General features: G+C 42.1%; 1 protein-coding gene, 1 long non-coding RNA gene, 1 pseudogene and 2 gene segments (V, D, J or C); 2 read left to right on the top strand and 3 right to left on the bottom strand.

Annotated features, from left to right (window-relative positions):
* LOC146980335 (Ig kappa chain V-III region MOPC 63-like) overlaps positions 1–8,233 on the top strand; it is a 105,509-nt gene extending 97,276 nt beyond the window's left edge. Inside the window, 2 exon segments of the V gene segment in view lie at positions 7,127–7,164; positions 7,859–8,233. Coding sequence covers positions 7,127–7,164; positions 7,859–8,196 — 376 coding nt within the window.
* The window catches only part of LOC146980333 (immunoglobulin kappa light chain-like), a 202,386-nt gene that overhangs the window by 108,141 nt on the left and 75,200 nt on the right, over positions 1–19,045 (bottom strand). The gene's annotated exons all lie outside the window — the stretch shown is intronic.
* The window catches only part of LOC146980338 (Ig kappa chain V-III region MOPC 63-like), a 126,788-nt gene that overhangs the window by 52,371 nt on the left and 55,372 nt on the right, over positions 1–19,045 (bottom strand).
* On the bottom strand, positions 2,608–6,255 carry LOC146980340 (uncharacterized). Its single transcript, XR_015036783.1, has 3 exons — positions 6,175–6,255; positions 5,810–6,072; positions 2,608–2,681 (listed from the first exon to the last, which is right to left on the bottom strand). It is a non-coding gene; the product is annotated as an uncharacterized LOC146980340 (long non-coding RNA).
* LOC146980341 (Ig kappa-b4 chain C region pseudogene) lies at positions 16,807–18,292 on the top strand (annotated as a pseudogene). Its single transcript, XR_015036782.1, has 2 exons — positions 16,807–16,895; positions 17,813–18,292. The product of XR_015036782.1 is annotated as an Ig kappa-b4 chain C region pseudogene (transcript).

Genomic DNA, 19,045 nt, shown 5'->3' on the forward strand with positions numbered 1-19,045 from the left:
ACCAACTGGAGCTTTAAGTGTACTATCTCGATCTTGTAGATAGAAACTTAGTGCCTCCAGGCCACCTTCATGAGGTATATTGGTGTAAAGGCTCGTGATGTCAAGAGTTAACAGAAGGACATTATCTGGCAAATCATTAATGCATGACATTTTATTAATGAAATCCGTTGAGTCCTTGATGTAAGCTGGCAGGGTCAGAACAAAAGGCTTAATAAAGGAATCAACATAGTTAGACAAAGGAGACAATAGGGAATCTGTCTGCGCCACAATCGGGCGGCCAGGAGGGTCCGTGAGTGACTTGTGTACTTTAGGCAATGTGTATATAACAGGCCGTATAGGATGCTTGCAAAAAAGAAAACCAAATTCAGATTCAGAAATCCAACCTCTCTTTTTGGCGTCTTCCAGGTAAGAGAGTATTTCCTGTTGAAAGGAAGTAGTGGGGTCATAATTGACCTTCTTATAGAATCTCGTATTCGACAATTGAGAGAGGATTTCATTTTTATATTTATCAACATCTTGTACACATATCCCACCCCCCTTGTCACACGGTTTAATGATAATGTCTCTGTCCATCATCAGCTCATCCAGAGCAGACTTTTCTTTTTTTGTTAGATTGGGTGTGTTGCTGTGTGGTCTGGATATCTGCTCCATGATGTCATGCTCCACCACTCTACAAAAAGTATTTATAGATGCGTTGTTGGTGTATGGGCAAAAAGTACTTTTGGCTTTAAAGACGGGAGCTTGAATCGCTGGACCCGTGTTGTTGCAGAAAAAGTGACGTAGTTTGATTCGTCTAAAACACTTAAAGAGGTCCACTTTGAGGCCAAATACATTAAGCCCACTATTGGGTACGAAAGACAACCCCTTGGACAGGAGAGACATCTGATCATGAGTTAATTCCTTAGAGGAAATGTTGATTACCGTGTCTTGGAGCTGCTCCGGGTCCACGGTCAGCGCCCGGTGTCTGGATGAGCGTTTGCCCCTCCTGCATTTCTTTGCCCTCGTCTGCCCGTCTTCTCGCGGCTGGATAAAAAAGAGGGATTGCTTGGTGGGGTTCCAGAGTCGCTGTCCAGGGTGAAGTCACTTTCCAGGGAAGAGTCGTAGTAGCTGGCCTGGTCCCTGCGGTGACGTGGTTGTCGGCGCGCAGACCTGTTCGTGGGCCCAACCCTGGCTCTTGGAGCAGCCGTGCGTCCTGGCGCAGCCGTGCGCCTTTGCGCATGGGTAGGTGAGTGAGACGGAGCCTCCTTGAATTCCCAGTTGTAGATTTCGTTCCTCTGATAGTCTTCAGTGTCACGTTTGTACTTTTTTAGTTTGATGCTGAGTAACTTCTCTTTGTATTGACCTACTGTAGTCTTTATGGAACTCTCAATGGAGGAGAAGTTTATTCCAACTTTTTCTCTGAGATCCTCCTCTTTTTTCAGAATCTCTGCTTTAACTGTGCTTGCTTCAGTAGACACTTGGTTGATGATGAGCAGCATCAGATCAAGGGAGCATTTATTTAAAATCTCTCCCCAGCGTTTGATGAAGTCCTCATCAGATTTCCCTATTGTGGGGGCTTTCTGGATACGCAGGCCCCTGGGAATCTTTTTGTTTCTCCAGTATTCACTTAGAGTGGACCCATGCATGGTAAGGCGTGTCTCTTTTAGATAAAGTCTTTCCAACCTGATTCTCAGTTCGTCGGAAGACTGCACACCTTCCAGCTGGACTGTAGGAAAAAGGATTCTTTGTGCGTCCTCGCTGGAGAATTCAAATGTAGCCGCACAGTTCTGCGTCAACGTGTTGATTTCTGTGAAAGAGTTCATGTTGACGCTGGAGGAGAATGTCTCTATGCAAGTGAGTGGAGTGCTGAAGAACAATGACCGGTGAGTCATAAATCCAGAAAAAGCAAAAATCTTCGCACATCCACTTCTCAGGCAGGTGCGTCGGAGGGCGACAATCAAGTCCAAATTAGAAAAAGAAGAGTTCCCGCACACTAAGCCAACTTGCAGAATTTTATTGTGCAACGTTTCGGCACTAGACCTTTTTCAAGCAAATGTTTGCGCCACCACAGAAAGCCATCTTAAATAGGAGTGGCTGTGTGACACAAACCAATCACTTTCCCACACGTCTGGATGTGAGGAATTCAAATATTAAATATCAACATATAAACAATAGAAACAGCATCAATGTAGTAGGTAAAGAACAATGAATATACAATAAATATTAGACTGCCGTGACTGGATACATTAGGTCCTAATGGAAGGTAATAGCAAATAATCACAGTCAGAAACAATAAATACAACAGATACAATAGTAAAATAGAAGACAGAGGGACTTGCAATAAAAAGTGTGCAAGGATACAATAGAAATCCGAAAAAGTCTAAACAAATCATGCAGGGTCTACCTACATATGTAGACAAGTGGAATGTGTTTCATCAAATAGTGTCAATGTAGAAACATGTGAGAAAGAAAAGAAACGTTCTGCTACAACATGAAGACATCAACTGTGTGTGTGTGTGTGTGTGTGTGTGCTCAGTGAACTGTATCAGTCTCTGCAGTATCTTCCAGCTGCAGCAGTCAGTTCAGTTTCTGTTCACTTTGACTGAGGGAGGTTTTTGTACGACGCTTTTTCACTGTGTGAACACATCCTGACTGTTGATTTCATGAAGACTCTGACAGTAGTAAACTGCTGCATCTTCAGCCTGGACTCCACTGATGCTCAGAGTGAAGTCAGTCCCACTAGATCTACGTCCACTAAAACGATCTGAAACTCCAGACTGACGCTCATCAGCAGCATAAATCAGGAGTTTAGGAGCTTCTCCAGGTTTCTGAAGGTACCAGTTGAGGTTATAACCAACATCTGAACTGGTTTGACATCTGATAGAGACAGTCTGACCTGGAACAACAGACTGAGATCCAGGAGTCTGAGTCACAGCGATTTCTCCTGATGAACCTGTAAAGCATGAAAAAGAGGAGAAGAGTTATTGAGACAAATCCATCTTGGAGAAAGATCAAGATCCAAACAGAAGAGGATGATTTGTTGAAGATGGAGAATAGCTGGAAGAAGGTGAATGCTGCTGGTTGGAGTGTTTCTCCATCATAGCAGAAGATGATTGTGGTGAAGCTGGTTCCATCCTGAAGCAAAGTTTTCAGCAGAGAGTCTCACCCTGAACAAGGAGCCCCAGGGTGGCCAGCAGTAGAGTCCCAGACATCATCATTGTGCTGCTGTGGTGTCAGTGGCTGTGAAAGGCCTGGACACACACTGATCAACACTGGCCTCTTAACGGCTGGGAGCAGAGAGGAAGGACACATATGCAAACACACAGAGTCAGTCAACTGGAGCTGTCCTCAACACATCATGCTGTGTCCTCCTCACTACACATGCTCTCAACATAGTGCTGCTCCATTTCAAACACAACTGTCACAAAGTCTCTGTTGGATCTTTGGAGCTGATCACAAAGCAACAACATTTGTGTTGTTGAACGTTGAGTCTTGAACATCCCACAGCTTCTCTACTCAGCCTATTGGAGAGCACAGCAGCCAGTTGAGCTGGTTCTGAGAGCATCAGAAGCTGTTACTGATGCCTAGTCCACACGAGCCTGGGTATTTTTGAAACCGTGAACATATGTTCCCGGTTGTATGTCCTGTCCACACGCAACCGTGCTTTTGGAACCCTGAAACCGTGGTTTTTTGAAACCGGAGTCCAGGGTGGGGTTTTCGGCCGGGGTTGGTTTCACCGGGTGTGTGTGGACACTGCAACCGTGATTGTTTTACTCGTTTACGTCATAGCTGCACACGTGCTGATGTAAACACTGCCAGCCCGCAGAGGTTGTTTGCAGCGGTTTGCAGGTGAGCTCGCAAAAATGGAGGTGACAAAGTGGATTTTTATCTTTTTTTTTTTTTTTTTTTTTTTACATCATCTAAATGCTAGGCTATTTGTATAGTTTTTCGATGGGAAAAATATAACAAAACGGTCGTCAGGGCGATCCTCTTGTCAGCTCCAAACTCACCCTCAATCACAGACCACAGCTGGTTTTCCACACAGCATCATTTACAGTAACAAGTGACGCTACAGATCAGCTGTTTTTAAAATGACAGAACTACTACAGTAGCGCCGCAGTTTCTTATTCCCCACCTTGTTTGATTGAGAGTTTTTCGGGATGATTTTCATGAATGAACAGGCAATAGCCTACTGTATGTCCCGGGTACGACGGGAGGGGGGGTCGCGCTGCTGTTATGCAGTGATAAAAAGAGCCTATGCGGAGATGAGGAACGAGCCAAAAGCCGAAAATGTATCCGTGACTTCCGCGGTCGATATAAAGTGGATATGTTTAATTCATCCATGTTTTGACAGACAACACAACAGCCAGTGATAAAGAGTTGCGCCGCACCGACAGACAGTCATGTGGCTCAGCAGCCAGGTGACGCACACAGCACAACAACACAGCACACAACAACACACAGCACAAGAGTCAAGACACAGCGCAGCAACATGTGCAGGCTGCTGCAGCACTGCACGTCAAAGGGACACCGCCGAAAATAAAATAAATAGGCTACACATTTTTATTAAATTAATTAATATTTAATTGTTGGACTTGGAGTCTGTGAAATAAAGCTATAATAACACGTAGTTTTGAAATGGTTTTTGCGCATGTTTACATCCATAAAATGACCACAAATGAACACTATAAGCGGATTTCTTGATAACGAATTATTTAAACAGCATTTGTATAGAAATGATTCCGTCCCAAGCCTTTTGATCCAAGCGGTTTCCACTGTATTTTGATTGGTTAAAACAGCCTTCCACACGTGCATTGCGTCACTTGGTAGCGGATTTCACGGTTGCGTGTATACGGAGTGTTTTTATTACACCACTGGTGTGGACGCGAAGCAAAACTCCAGTTTCAAAAATACCCGGGCTCGTGTGGATAAGGCCTGAGACAGTCAGTGGATCAACACAGCTGTTGATAGTTTGGACTGTGTAGGTCAATGGTACAGCAGGGTTAGGGTTCCTCTGTATGCAGATGATACAACTAGATATGTTCATGTTGCTGAATGAGTCCACTCTGATATAGTCATGCTTCATTCTTCTATCATTAACTCTTTGATGCACGACATGGGTTACAACAGCTACCTAGCTAGCTGGCTGTTGACATGTTCTACTGTAGTTAGATATGTAGAACAGGTCAACATAGATAGCTAACTGGTCCACTCTCTGAGACGTTTTGTCCATTTGTTCATGAAATAAGAAAGAAAAATTGAAATAATGCCCTGCACTCATTAAATACAAGATATTCCAATAATACTTGGAAGATTCAATTATGAAATTAATTGATTTGAAAAGGCACAGCAAAGAAACACTCAACCAGCATGAAATCACATGGAAAATGAATGCAGGTTATTTTTGACCCATGTCATGCATAGAAGGGTGTGCATTTATCAAAGGGTTAATAAATTCATGTGACTGTGCTGTTGGTAGGTTCAGAGTTTAACCTGGAAGACTGAAATGTTTCATGAAAGAAGTGGAATGTGTTTCATCAAATAGTGTCAATGTAGAAACATGTGAGAAAGAAAAGAAACGTTCTGCTACAACATGAAGACATCAACTGTGTGTGTGTGTGTGTGTGTGTGTGTGTGTGTGTGTGTGTGTGTGTGTGTGTGTGTGTGTCCTCAGTGAACTGTATCAGTCTCTGCAGTATCTTCCAGCTGCAGCATCAGTTCAGTTTCTGTTCACTTTGACTGAGGGAGGTTTTTGTACGACGCTTTTTCACTGTGTGAACACATTCCCACTGTGATAACTCTGACAGTAGTAAACTGCTGCATCTTCAGCCTGGACTCCACTGATGCTCAGAGTGAAGTCAGTCCCAGATCCACTGCCTGTAAAACGACCTGGAATCCCTGATTGTCTACGATTTGCCCAGTAAATGAGCAGTTTAGGAGCTTCTCCTTCTTTCTGCTGGTACCAGAATAAGTAGTGGTCACCATCACCATCACGATATACAGCACGACTGGTTCTACAGGTGATGGTGACTGAGGCTCCGACAGCAGAGCTCACTGCTCCAGACTGAGTCACTGTGACCTGACCTCTGGACTCTGAGGACACAGAGACAGAAACATCAAACAGAGTCCTGGTTTTGTGGGCTTCATTTCAGAGGGACAGATGTTGATAGAGGAGTTGGATTCTCTGGACTTTACCTGTGAAGCAGCAGCAGAGGAGAGTCCAGATGAGGACGGAGACCAAAGTCATGTTTTTGATGAGGAGGATTTCTGTGTCTTGTGTTGTCATGAAGGACAGCTGTCAGTCATCCAGTCTTCAACTCTCAGGACTATAAACTCTCCCAGAGCACTGGAGCATGGTGCTGCTGATGCAAAGTGGCTCTCTATGGAAATGCTCTGACTGACTCCAACAGGGACTGGGATCAATCTCATCATCATGATTATCAATGGATCAATAAGCTGATCAGTGTATTGATCAGGAAGTGTTTTTTGAAATGCTCTTTAGGTTTTACCTGCTTGAGCTTCTTTAATTCCGATTATATTTTTCTCACGTCATCAAACATTTTTGAAAATGTTGATTTTTCTTGAACAAATATTAAAAATTGACAATACATGTTGTCCTTTTTCTACTGTGTTGTTGTCATTTCTCACATCAGCTGCCAAAATGTTACAAACAGACTAATTATGGTGAGTTTGTTTGTTTCAGAGTCAGAGAGCCGTGTCTCTACAGTCAGAGGTTTTTGTACGACGGCTCAATGACTTTGTATCACTGTGGTACACGTTCGGTGGAGGAACCAGACTGGATGTTGGAAGTAAGTGAATATTTCATAGTTTTTTGAAATTTAATTTAATTTAATTTGTTCAATCCTAAAATAGCTAAGAAAAGTACATACTTTCGTGATTTTTTGAAAAGTGAAAAAATTTCAGTTTTAGGATCCAAAAATATTCATTCCTTTAAAAAAAATCTGATAACTTCAAATTTTGCAACATAAAGAGGATAAACGATAAAGAAACAGATACAAAACATTTATGTTAAAGTTTGATGATAAAATCTTGTAGATAAGAGTACTTCAGTGTGACAGAGTCAGAGAGCCGTGTCTCTACAGTCAGAGGTTTTTGTACGACGGTTCAATGACTTTGTATCACTGTGGTGGACTTTTGGTGGAGGAACCAGACTGGATGTTGGAAGTAAGTTTCTGCAAAAATACTAAAAAGATACTTTCTTGTTTAGTTTTTTAGTTTTTAGCAAGTTCAATCTTTTATCTTATTAAGTATATTTTTCATATTTGTGTTTTTATTTCTCCTTCTTAATCATGGAGTTAAATGTAAATCTCTTTTCTCAAGTTTTCTTGTTGTATGCCTGCCATGGTTGAATTGAAGTTGAACTGTAGAAATAGTCAAACATCATTTGTTTTTTAATATATTGTATATTTAATATATTGTTTAGTAGTAGTAGTATTAGTTTTGAGATCCTTTTGAAACGTGTGATTCACAGTTTCCATTGTTCATTGAACTCATTTTAAGAGTTTGTTCAATGAGGAGTATTTTCCACTCGAGGAACATTTGATCGTTGTCAAATTATTTGACAAATGTTTGCACTTGAAAATCAAACTGACAGAAAATGTATGATTGTTTCCTAAATAAGATTGATGTATTTCTAGTCTAGTTTGATATGTTTCAGGTCAAACTGTATGATGATTGTCTCTGTGCTGATGTGCATGACAGGCTTCTTGAAGGGAAGTGAAACAATGTGTGAGTGAGTGACTGGTGGAGCAGAAAAACATCTGACAGAAACTCCTTAAAGGACAAAAGCAGCTCTCTCACAGTAAAGGTGTCCAAGTTGCTGCTGTTGGATTGACAGGTTGTGGTCTGTGTCTCCTAGGTGATACCCGTCCCACCCTGACGGTGCTGCCCCCCTCCAGTGAGGAGCTGCAGCAGCAGGGGAAGGCCACGCTCATGTGCCTGGCCAACAAGGGCTTCCCCTCAGACTGGAGTCTGGTCTGGAAGGTGGACGGCAGCAGCAGCAGCAGCAGCAGCAGCTGGGAGGAGAGCAGGAGCCCCGGGGTGCTGGGGAAGGACGGCCTCTACAGCTGGAGCAGCACCCTGAGGCTCCCTGCAGACCAGTGGAGGAAGCTGGGCTCTGTGACCTGTGAGGCCACCCAGGGCTCCCAGACTGGGCTCTCAGAGACACTGAGGAGAGACCAGTGTTCCCAGTCCTGAGCTGACCACTGGGACTCTGCTGCTGCTTTTCCTCTGCTGCTCTCTCTCTCTCATTTCACATGTTTCACTAACAAGATTTAGCAGCTTCTCTCACTGTTTCAATGTTGTTTCTGTCTTTACACACAGTAAAAATATCATCATCACATCACTTGTTTTCATGTGTTTTCATTCAACGTTTCCATGACGACTTCTTATTCCTGTGTGATGAGTTGACAGAGAAAGCCTGAGATGATGTCAAATATATGTCCATATATAGAACGAATTGCCTTGTCGTTTACAAGTACTTCCGGGTAGAAAACCAGCATGAGAACAATAGTGACGGACGAGAGTTTAGCTATATCTCATTTTTCATGTCACTATATCGCTGTTTAGACTAATCTGATGTTTGCAAAGTTTATAAAACCAATGATTGTCCAATGATTACTATTTCTGTGTGCACATATTTGTAATTAGTCATGGTTATCATAGATTAGCCGGGCTAACGGTTAGCTACCTGTTTAACTTTAATAACTCAGTGACTCAATAAACGGACCATGAAAAAATTTTTTTCCAACGGATGTCTTAGTTACAACATGACTGAGCTAACTAGAGTAGTTTCATATTGTGTCCGACAACGGGAGGGTTTTAACAGCTGACGTCCTGATGTTAGCTTAGCTACTGCCGTTAGCTGTCCCAATGATGCTTTCTAGACACTGTGATTCCCCCAAATTGAATAAATACCACACATAGCAACACAAAACACACACACACAGAAATAGTAATGTTTCTTCAATTATTTCAGATTTGTCTGAACGGTTATAGGGCGTGAAAAACACGATATATAGCTAAACTCTCCTGTTGTCATTCAAATTACGTGCTGGTTTTCTACCCGGAAGTCGTTGTAAACAACAAGGCGATTCGGTCTATTGGCTACTGTAGCCTAAGTTTGTCCTGTAGTGTGTATAAAGTCACAACTTGTCATTATTGATTGATTGATCAGTATCAATACTATGCCTTCATGTGTCTCCTCTATTGTTGCTGCAGAGTTTTCTCAATCCTAAATATTGACACATGTTGATGAGCTGATGAGCTGATCCACAAAGATGCAGAAACTGTTAGAAAAAATGAAAGCAGTAAAAAAGTGTATGAAACATTTCTTGTTGTGTGAAATACAAAACACAGCATGACTCAAATGTCTAAGAGTCAAATAATAGCTCATTTTATATGTAAATATATTCATTTCTATATGATATTTAATTGTAGGCCAATCAAATGTCAGAATGAATTTCATCAACAAATGAGTCCATGTTGACAGGAAAATCAATCTTCTTTCTTTCAGTGTTCATGTCATCAAACTTCATCTGAGCTTTTTGTTGATGTTGAGCAGATTGGTTCAAACTTGATTTGAATCAGTGTATTAACAGTAAATAGTGTTTAGTTAAATATGTGATTTTCAAATGTTCAGAGTGGATCATTATTAACTTTGTTTGAGTTCAACTTGTGTTGTTGTAGTTTCAGTGCAGCTGTTGAGTCAGATCAGTTCCTCTGCAGCTGAGGGAGGTTTTTGTACGACGCCTTTTCACTGTGTGAACGGTATGTAACCCTGTTGACAGTAGTAAACTCCTGAGTCTTCAGCCTGAACTCTACTGATGGTCAGACTGAAGACAGTCCCATATCCACTTCCACTAACACGATCTGAAACTCCAGACTGACGGTCATCAGCTCTATAAATCAGGAGTTTAGGAGCTTCTCCAGGTTTCTGAAGGTACCAGCTGAGGTAGTCTCTAACACTTGAACTGGTTTGACATCTGATAGAGACAGTCTGACCTGGAACAACAGACTGAGATCCAGGAGTCTGAGTCAGGATGATTTCTCCTGATGAACCTGTAAACATGAAAAAGAGGAGAAGAGTTATTGAGACAAATCCATCTTGGAGAAAGATCAAGATCCAAACAGAAGAGGATGATTTGTTGAAGATGGAGAATAGATGGAAGAAGGTGAATGCTGCTGGTTGGAGTGTTTCTCCATCATAGCAGAAGATGATTTTGGTGAAGCTGGTTCCATCCTGAAGCAAAGTTTTCAGCAGAGAGTCTCACCCTGAACAAGGAGCCCCAGGGTGGCCAGCAGTAGAGTCCCAGACATCATCATTGTGCTGCTGTGGTGTCAGTGGCTGTGAAAGGCCTGGACACACACTGATCAACACTGGCCTCTTAACGGCTGGGAGCAGAGAGGAAGGACACATATGCAAACACACAGAGTCAGTCAACTGGAGCTGTCCTCAACACATCATGCTGTGTCCTCCTCACTACACATGCTCTCAACATAGTGCTGCTGCATTTCAAACACAACTGTTACAAAGTCTCTGTTGGATCTCTGGAGCTGATCACAAAGCAACAACATTTGTGTTGTTGAACGTTGAGTCTTGAACATCCCACAGCTTCTCTACTCAGCCTATTGGAGAGCACAGCAGCCAGTTGAGCTGGTTCTGAGAGCATCAGAAGCTGTTACTGAGACAGTCAGTGGATCAACACAGCTGTTGATAGTTTGGACTGTGTAGGTCAATGGTACAGCAGGGTTAGGGTTCCTCTGTATGCAGATGATACAACTAGATATGTTCATGTTGCTGAATGAGTCCACTCTGATATAGTCATGCTTCATTCTTCTATCATTAACTCTTTGATGCACGACATGGGTTACAACAGCTACCTAGCTAGCTGGCTGTTGACATGTTCTACTGTAGTTAGATATGTAGAACAGGTCAACATAGATAGCTAACTGGTCCACTCTCTGAGACGTTTTGTCCATTTGTTCATGAAATAAGAAAGAAAAATTGAAATAATGCCCTGCACTCATTAAATACAAGATATTCCAATAATACTTGGAAGATTCAATCATGAAATTAATTGATTTGAAAAGGCACAGCAAAGAAACACTCAACCAGCATGGAATCACATGGAAAATGAATGCAGGTTATTTTTGACCCATGTCATGCATAGAAGGGTGTGCATTTATCAAAGGGTTAATAAATTCATGTGACTGTGCTGTTGGTAGGTTCAGAGTTTAACCTGGAAGACTGAAATGTTTCATGAAAGAAAACATGTAAATATGTGAGGACAAGTGTGTTTTGTATTGACTTGTTGACTGTGTTGACTTTGTCAGTGAGAGTGTAATGGATGTAATGTGTTTGTTGTTGTGGACAGCTGCTTCAGAGACCAGAGACAAGTGGAATGTGTTTCATCAAATAGTGTCAATGTAGAAACATGTGAGAAAGAAAAGAAAAGTTCTGCTACAACATGAAGACATCAACTGTGTGTGTGTGTGTGTGTGTGTGTGTGTGTGTGTGTGTGTGTGTGTGTGTGTGTGTGTGTGTGTGTGTGTGTGTGTGTGTGTGTGTGTGTGTGTGTGTGTGTGTGTGTGTGTGTGTGTGTGTGTGTGTGTGTGTGTCCTCAGTGAACTGTATCAGTCTCTGCAGTATCTTCCAGCTGCAGCATCAGTTCAGTTTCTGTTCACTTTGACTGAGGGAGGTTTTTGTACGACGCTTTTTCACTGTGTGAACACATCCTGACTGTTGATTTCATGAACACTCTGACAGTAGTAAACTGCTGCATCTTCAGCCTGGACTCCACTGATGCTCAGAGTGAAGTCAGTCCCAGATCCACTGCCTGTAAAACGACCTGGAATCCCTGATTGTCTAGAAGTTGCCAAATAAATGAGCAGTTTAGGAGCTTCTCCTTCTTTCTGCTGGTACCAGGCTAATAAATGTACATCATCATCTTCATCATAATACACAGCAGGACTGGTTCTACAGTTGATGGTGGCTGAGGCTCCGACAGCAGAGCTCACTGCTCCAGACTGAGTCACTGTGACCTGACCTCTGGACTCTGAGGACACAGAGACAGAAACATCAAACAGAGTCCTGGTTTTGTGGGCTTCATTTCAGAGGGACAGATGTTGATAGAGGAGTTGGATTCTCTGGACTTTACCTGTGAAGCAGCAGCAGAGGAGAGTCCAGATGAGGACGGAGACCAAAGTCATGTTTTTGATGAGGAGGATTTCTGTGTCTTGTGTTGTCATGAAGGACAGCTGTCAGTCATCCAGTCTTCAACTCTCAGGACTATAAACTCTCCCAGAGCACTGGAGCATGGTGCTGCTGATGCAAAGTGGCTCTCTATGGAAATGCTCTGACTGACTCACCTGCTCTCAGTATCTCTCTCTTTCTCATGTTCTGTCTTTCTACCTGTCATCATTGTTCATTTCCTCTCATGGTTGTAATTTTATCAATTTAAGAAAATAAAAATCTTATCTTAATTGTGCCTCTATATAAAGTCATGTATCATCAGCATAGAGAGATACCCAGTAAATCTCTACATACTCTGTATCTGTCTGTCAGTAGTACTGGTAGCTTCTACTGATGCTGATGTGTTTGATGGGTTTGATACTTCATGACATTAAAATCACTTTAATTATTAAAATGACACGTCTGCTGAATTGCCTCTCACATCTTAGTACTAACAGCTAAAAATCATCTCCACTCTCTGTTCTGAACGTAGTTGTTGTAGCTTCATGATTCATTGAGACTCCTTCAGTCCAAGCAGACAGTAGCTGTGTCCCAGTTCAGCAGCTGCATCCTTCAGAGGACACATTTAAAGGCTGATTACGTCATAGCATCACAACAGGCCTGTCCTGATTTGAAGGCTTCTCCTCTGCCCTTCCTTTGCCTGTTGTAGGAGAACACACTGCACCTATGATTCGTGGCCTTCCATATCCCAAGATTCTTTGCATGTCATTCATTAATTATTAGCCACTTAGCATGTGTGATAGGTAGAGCTTCCCCTCCTTCCACTGATAGCTCGAGTTGAGCACGTCGGCCTGTACTGTGTGTGTGTTTGTGTGAGTGAGTGAGACTGCTGTCTGCTGAACAGAGGATCACAGGAAGAACGATCTGAAGTGCCCGTTTCGGCTACAAAAACCCGCCGAACTGATCCAAAACCAGCCCAATTTTTATCAACCCGCCGAAACCCATTTTTTCCCGCAAAATAGATTACAAAAACGCCCAATTGGACCGGAACCCGCCCAATCTGGCAACACTGGATGGTGGTCTCCCCATCAACCCCCCACTCCTGTTGGCCTCCCTGATACCATGCTCCAGTATAGCGACACTTTTTTAGCAGAGTATATTTTCGTATATTTTTAATCGAAGTTGGGATGTTATAATGTGGAATATTGTCTAAATAAAACTTGAATATTTTTGCAAAACTAGAAACTCCCCTCTCTGCTCCTTCTTACTTTAAACCAAAGAACCTGTGTGGTATTCTCTGGGTGAAATTCCCAGAGTGGCGTTGTCGCATTGTCAGGGGTATAGGGCTGCCCCGGTCACACATGCTAGCCATTGGATTGTTGAGCAGGCTCTGTGCTGTATGGCTCTCTGCTCCGGGGCTGGCTTGGAGGCGTGGTCATCCACCGACCAGAGTCCTGCTGGCTGCATAGCCTGAGGCCAGGAGCTGAGGAGCTGTTGGGAGTGTAAAAACTATGCTTTGTTATTTGTCTGTTTAACATTGGGACATTGATTGCATTCAGACAGAATCAGGAAATTCTAATCTAGACTGTCATTTACCAACAGTTGTTGCGGCCATTGGAGGTGCGGTGCCTTCAAATCTGTTGCGTCCGTAGACCGTGTAGACTGCATCCTCTGAAGGATGTAGCAGTCACAACCCTGAACCCTGGAAGCAGTTGTAGACAAAGATGTTCCTCGAATATGAAGTCTGCACCTTTTTTATGCTGATGTGTGATCATGTGGTTGACTGTTGATGTGAGACTGTCTTCTCTTTTGAATTACTGTTTATATTCACTTTTACATTGTTTTTGTAAAATGTGTCTCAGACTGACATCATTAAATGATTCTATAAAGGAAAAGTTAATAGAAAGACTTAAGTACAATATTTGGGTGTGACTGACATTATAACATCAAAACTCTGAAGCTACTGAAGAGCTGTCAGACTCTGTTAAATTAAAACATGATGAAATGAAGAAATGAAAGGGTGTCCTGCATTTGGAGACAGTAAAATATTAATCAAGTTCATTTTTAAATTAAATAGATAAAGTAAAAAAGTCTAACATCAGGAAAATGTGTTGCATTGAAACATCAAGTGTTGTAGTTTCAGTGCAGCTGTTGAGTCAGATCAGTTCCTCTGCAGCTGAGGGAGGTTTTTGTACGACGCTTTTTCACTGTGTGAACGGGAGGGTGCCACTCTGCTGACAGTAGTAAACTCCTGAGTCTTCAGCCTGAACTCTACTGATGCTCAGAGTGAAGTCAGTCCCAGATCCACTTCCACTAAAACGATCTGAAACTCCAGACTGACGGTTTGTGACTTGATAAATTAGGAGTTTAGGAGCTTCTCCAGGTTTCTGAAGGTACCAGTGGAGGTAGCCTGTATTAGAGCTGGCTTTACATCTGATAGAGACAGTCTGACCTGGAACAACAGACTGAGATCCAAGAGTCTGAGTCAGGGTGTTTTCGCCAGATGAACCTGTAAACATGAAAAAGAGGAGAAGAGTTATTGAGACAAATCCATGTTGGAGAAAGATCAAGATCCAAACAGAAGAGGATGATTTGTTGAAGATGGAGAATAGATGGAAGAAGGTGAATGCTGCTGGTTGGAGTGTTTCTCCATCATAGCAGAAGATGATTGTGGTGAAGCTGGTTCCATCCTGAAGCAAAGTTTTCAGCAGAGAGTCTCACCCTGAACAAGGAGCCCCAGGGTGGCCAGCAGTAGAGTCCCAGACATCATCATTGTGCTGCTGTGGTGTCAGTGGCTGTGAAAGGCCTGGACACACACTGATCAACACTGGCCTCTTAACGGCTGGGAGCAGAGAGGAAGGACACATATGCAAACACACAGAGTCAGTCAACTGGAGCTGTCCTCAACACATCATGCTGTGTCCTCCTCACTGCTGGAACAACTCACTCATTCAACCATCCTCATGGAGACTGATCACAACTCTGGATGTTGTGTCACTCCAGTTTCACTGTTCACTAATGTATAATAATATTGTATATAAACAGCACATGTTCCTTTTATCTCACAGTGTTCATCATTCATCAAGTGTCCAATGATTATTTTCTCACTTGCTAAATGTTCATGTGCTACTATCAGAAATACTCCTGGAGTCCCACAAGGCTCCATCTTCGGTCTTCTCTGGTTCATGTTTTACTTCCTGAGCATATGATTCATTTTTACCATTAATACTTTCTTGATATTAACATGTTCAGTATCTGAAGTGGAGGAACATAAAGCTTGTTTGGATGCAGATAATTCATTAGTGACACAACAGAACACAGGATCAGGCAATACTGGTACTCTTGGATATTCTGGAGTGGAATTGGAGTTATTCTGGTTCTATTCTTACTGTCCATAACACACAACCTTTTAGTGTTGCATTTCAGACACATTATTTTCACAGTGTCACTGTTTATGCCCCAAATACATTTCTTTCAGTGCAGTTATGGAATACGTGTGTAGAGTCTTCCACAGTGTAGGGGCGTTTTTGTTTAATACTGATATACTGTGTCCTCAGTGAACTGTATCAGTCTCTGCAGTATCTTCCAGCTGCAGCAGTCAGTTCAGTTTCTGTTCACTTTGACTGAGGGAGGTTTTTGTACGACGCTTTTTCACTGTGTGACAGGACCACTATGAACACTCTGACAGTAGTAAACTGCTGCATCTTCAGCCTGGACTCCACTAATGCTCAGAGTGAAGTCAACTCCATTCCCTGCTCCACTTCCACTGAATCTGGAGGAGATTCCTGAAAATCTGTTTGATGTTTTATAGATCAGAGGTTTAGGAGCTTCTCCAGTTTTCTCCTGGTACCAGGCCAGGTGGTATATTGGGTTGTGGCGTGTACCAGACCAACCTACTTCTGAACTGGCCTTACAGTCAATGGAGACAGTTTGTCCAGGCTGCACTGACTTGGCTGCTGGCTGAGTCACAACAACATTTTGTCCAACAGACCCTGAGGAGAGAGAGAAGAAACACTGGACATGAGATGTTGAGGTGAAACTCAGCTTCACTCCAAATGATTTTCACATGACAGAAAAATGATTGTCCTCACCCTGAGTGAAGCAGAGGAGAGTCCAGATGAGGACGGAGACCAAAGTCATGTTTTTGATGAGGAGGATTTCTGTGTCTTGTGTTGTCATGAAGGACAGCTGTCAGTCATCCAGTCTTCAACTCTCAGGACTATAAACTCTCCCAGAGCACTGGAGCATGGTGCTGCTGATGCAAAGTGGCTCTCTATGGAAATGCTCTGACTGACTCCAACAGGGACTGGGATCAGTCTCATCATCATGATTATCAATGGATCAATCAAACTGATCAGTGTATTGATTGGAAATATGTCACTTCATATGGATTTGAATTAAAATCTGCAATTAAATTGATTGTAAAACCTCCTTTTGTCTGTTTGTATTTGATGCTACAAAGATCAACTTTAATGTGAAATCCATTGAAAAATATAAATATATAAGAATATTTATTATTTAGAAAAATATGATTAATTGTCAGATATAAAGTTATTAAAAAGAGGAAGTGCTAAGTAGAGTGTGTTGTTGTCAGAGTCAGAGAGCCGTGTCTCTGTACAGTCAGAGGTTTTTGTACGACGGCTCAGTCACTTTGTATCACTGTGGTACACGTTCGGTGGAGGAACCAGACTGGATGTTGGAAGTAAGTAGAATTTTTGATGTATTTTATTATGTGACTAAGAATATTTAGTCTGTCACACTTTGATTTGGATCTAGAAACTAAAATGTGTGATTTGACGTCTTCATTGACTTGATCTTTTTCCCTGAAATGTTGTGGCCACATCAGAAACTAGAGTTGAGTCTTTAAAGCGTAAATGATGAATGAGAACATTGTCAGTGTTTGGTCCAGAATAGAAATCATGTCATCAGATGTTTGGAGGACAGAAAGTTGAGGACTTGTAGTTGGAGTTGAGTCAGACAGAGTCCGAGCCGTGTCTCTCTACACTGAGAGCTTTTTGGAGCAGCACTCAGTCACTTTGTATCACTGTGCTGGACTTTTGCTGGAGGAACCAGACTGGATGTTGGAAGGAAGTTTCTCATCAACTCTTCAATATTGTCTCATCACTTCAGCTTGTGATTTGTGTGTGTGAACATTTGGAGGAGATGTCAATTTCCACTGGGCTGATCCAGATGACTTTCAACTCTCTGTTTGATTCTTCATTTCTCCTGTTGAACACATGAAGCTGCTTCTTTTGGATTCAGAGATGTGTGATGTTGAAATGTGCTGCTCACTTGTTTGTGGCTCATAATGTCCTTTAATCAACAAAGTCAACAGATTCCATCTCAGTCTTTAGTGTTTTACATCAATAATATTTCAGACGCTGTAAAACAATTTCAATCTGACATTTCTGACATTTGTTCATAGATATTTGAAGTGTAAAAATCCAGATGAAACATGAAGACATGAGAGGAACTTTGACCTTTTTATCTTTAGTACTGAAACCTGTCTGTTGCCATGGTTCAGCAGTGATGCCTGTCGGTTGCTATGGTTACTGTGCTGAGAGAGGGAAGTGAAAAACTGAACCAAAACTTTCTTGATGTGGTGTGTGTGTCTCCTAGGTGATGTGGCCCCCACCCTGACGGTGCTGCCCCCCTCCAGTGAGGAGCTGCAGCAGCAGGGGAAGGCCACGCTCATGTGCCTGGCCAACAAGGGCTTCCCCTCAGACTGGAGTCTGGTCTGGAAGGTGGACGGCAGCAGCAGCAGCAGCAGCAGCTGGGAGGAGAGCAGGAGCCCCGGGGTGCTGGGGAAGGACGGCCTCTACAGCTGGAGCAGCACCCTGAGGCTCCCTGCAGACCAGTGGAGGAAGCTGGGCTCTGTGACCTGTGAGGCCACCCAGGGCTCCCAGACTGGGCTCTCAGAGACACTGAGGAGAGACCAGTGTTCCCAGTCCTGAGCTGACCACTGGGACTCTGCTGCTGCTTTTCCTCTGCTGCTCTCTCTCTCTCATTTCACATGTTTCACTAACAAGATTTAGCAGCTTCTCTCACTGTTTCAATGTTGTTTCTGTCTTTACACACAATAAAAATATCATCATCACATCACTTGTTTTCATGTGTTTTCATTCAACGTTTCCATGACGACTCATTATTCCTGTGTGATGAGTTGACAGAGAAAGTCTGAGTTGATGTCAAATATATGTCCATATATACTGTAAGTTTGTCCTGTAGTGTGTATAAACTCACAACTTGTCATTATTGATGCAGAGTTTTCTCAATCCTAAATATTGACACATGTTGATGAGCTGATGAGCTGATCCACAAAGATGCAGAAACTATTAGAACAAATGAAAGAAATCAAAAAGTGTATGAAACATTCCTTGTTGTGTGAAATACAAAACACAGCATGACTCAAATGTCTAAGAGTCAAATAATAGCTCATTTTATATGTAAATATATTCATTTCTATATGATATTTAATTGTAGGCCAATGAAATGTCAGAGTGAATTTCATCAACAAATGAGTCCATGTTGACAGGAAAATCAATCTTCTTTCTTTCAGTGTTCATGTCATCAAACTTCATCTGAGCTTTTTGTTGATGTTGAGCAGATTGGTTCAAACTTGATTTGAATCAGTGTATTACACTGTAAAACATAATAGTCACCAAGACTTAGAAAAAATGAGTAACCTTTACTAATTTGATATAATACTAGGTTTAATCAAGTAACCTTTACTGAAAAACACAATTTACTTATTGTTTTGAGTAAAGATATATTTTTTTACTTGTCCAGAGCGAGTAATATTTAATTACACTATGATTAGTATGATTTACCTATTTATTTGTATTCACGGTT

The sequence above is a fragment of the Trachurus japonicus genome, chromosome 10 (genome assembly GCF_045865225.1).
Source record: "Trachurus japonicus isolate A0001 chromosome 10, Traja_1.0".
Taxonomy (NCBI): Eukaryota; Metazoa; Chordata; class Actinopteri; order Carangiformes; family Carangidae; genus Trachurus; species Trachurus japonicus.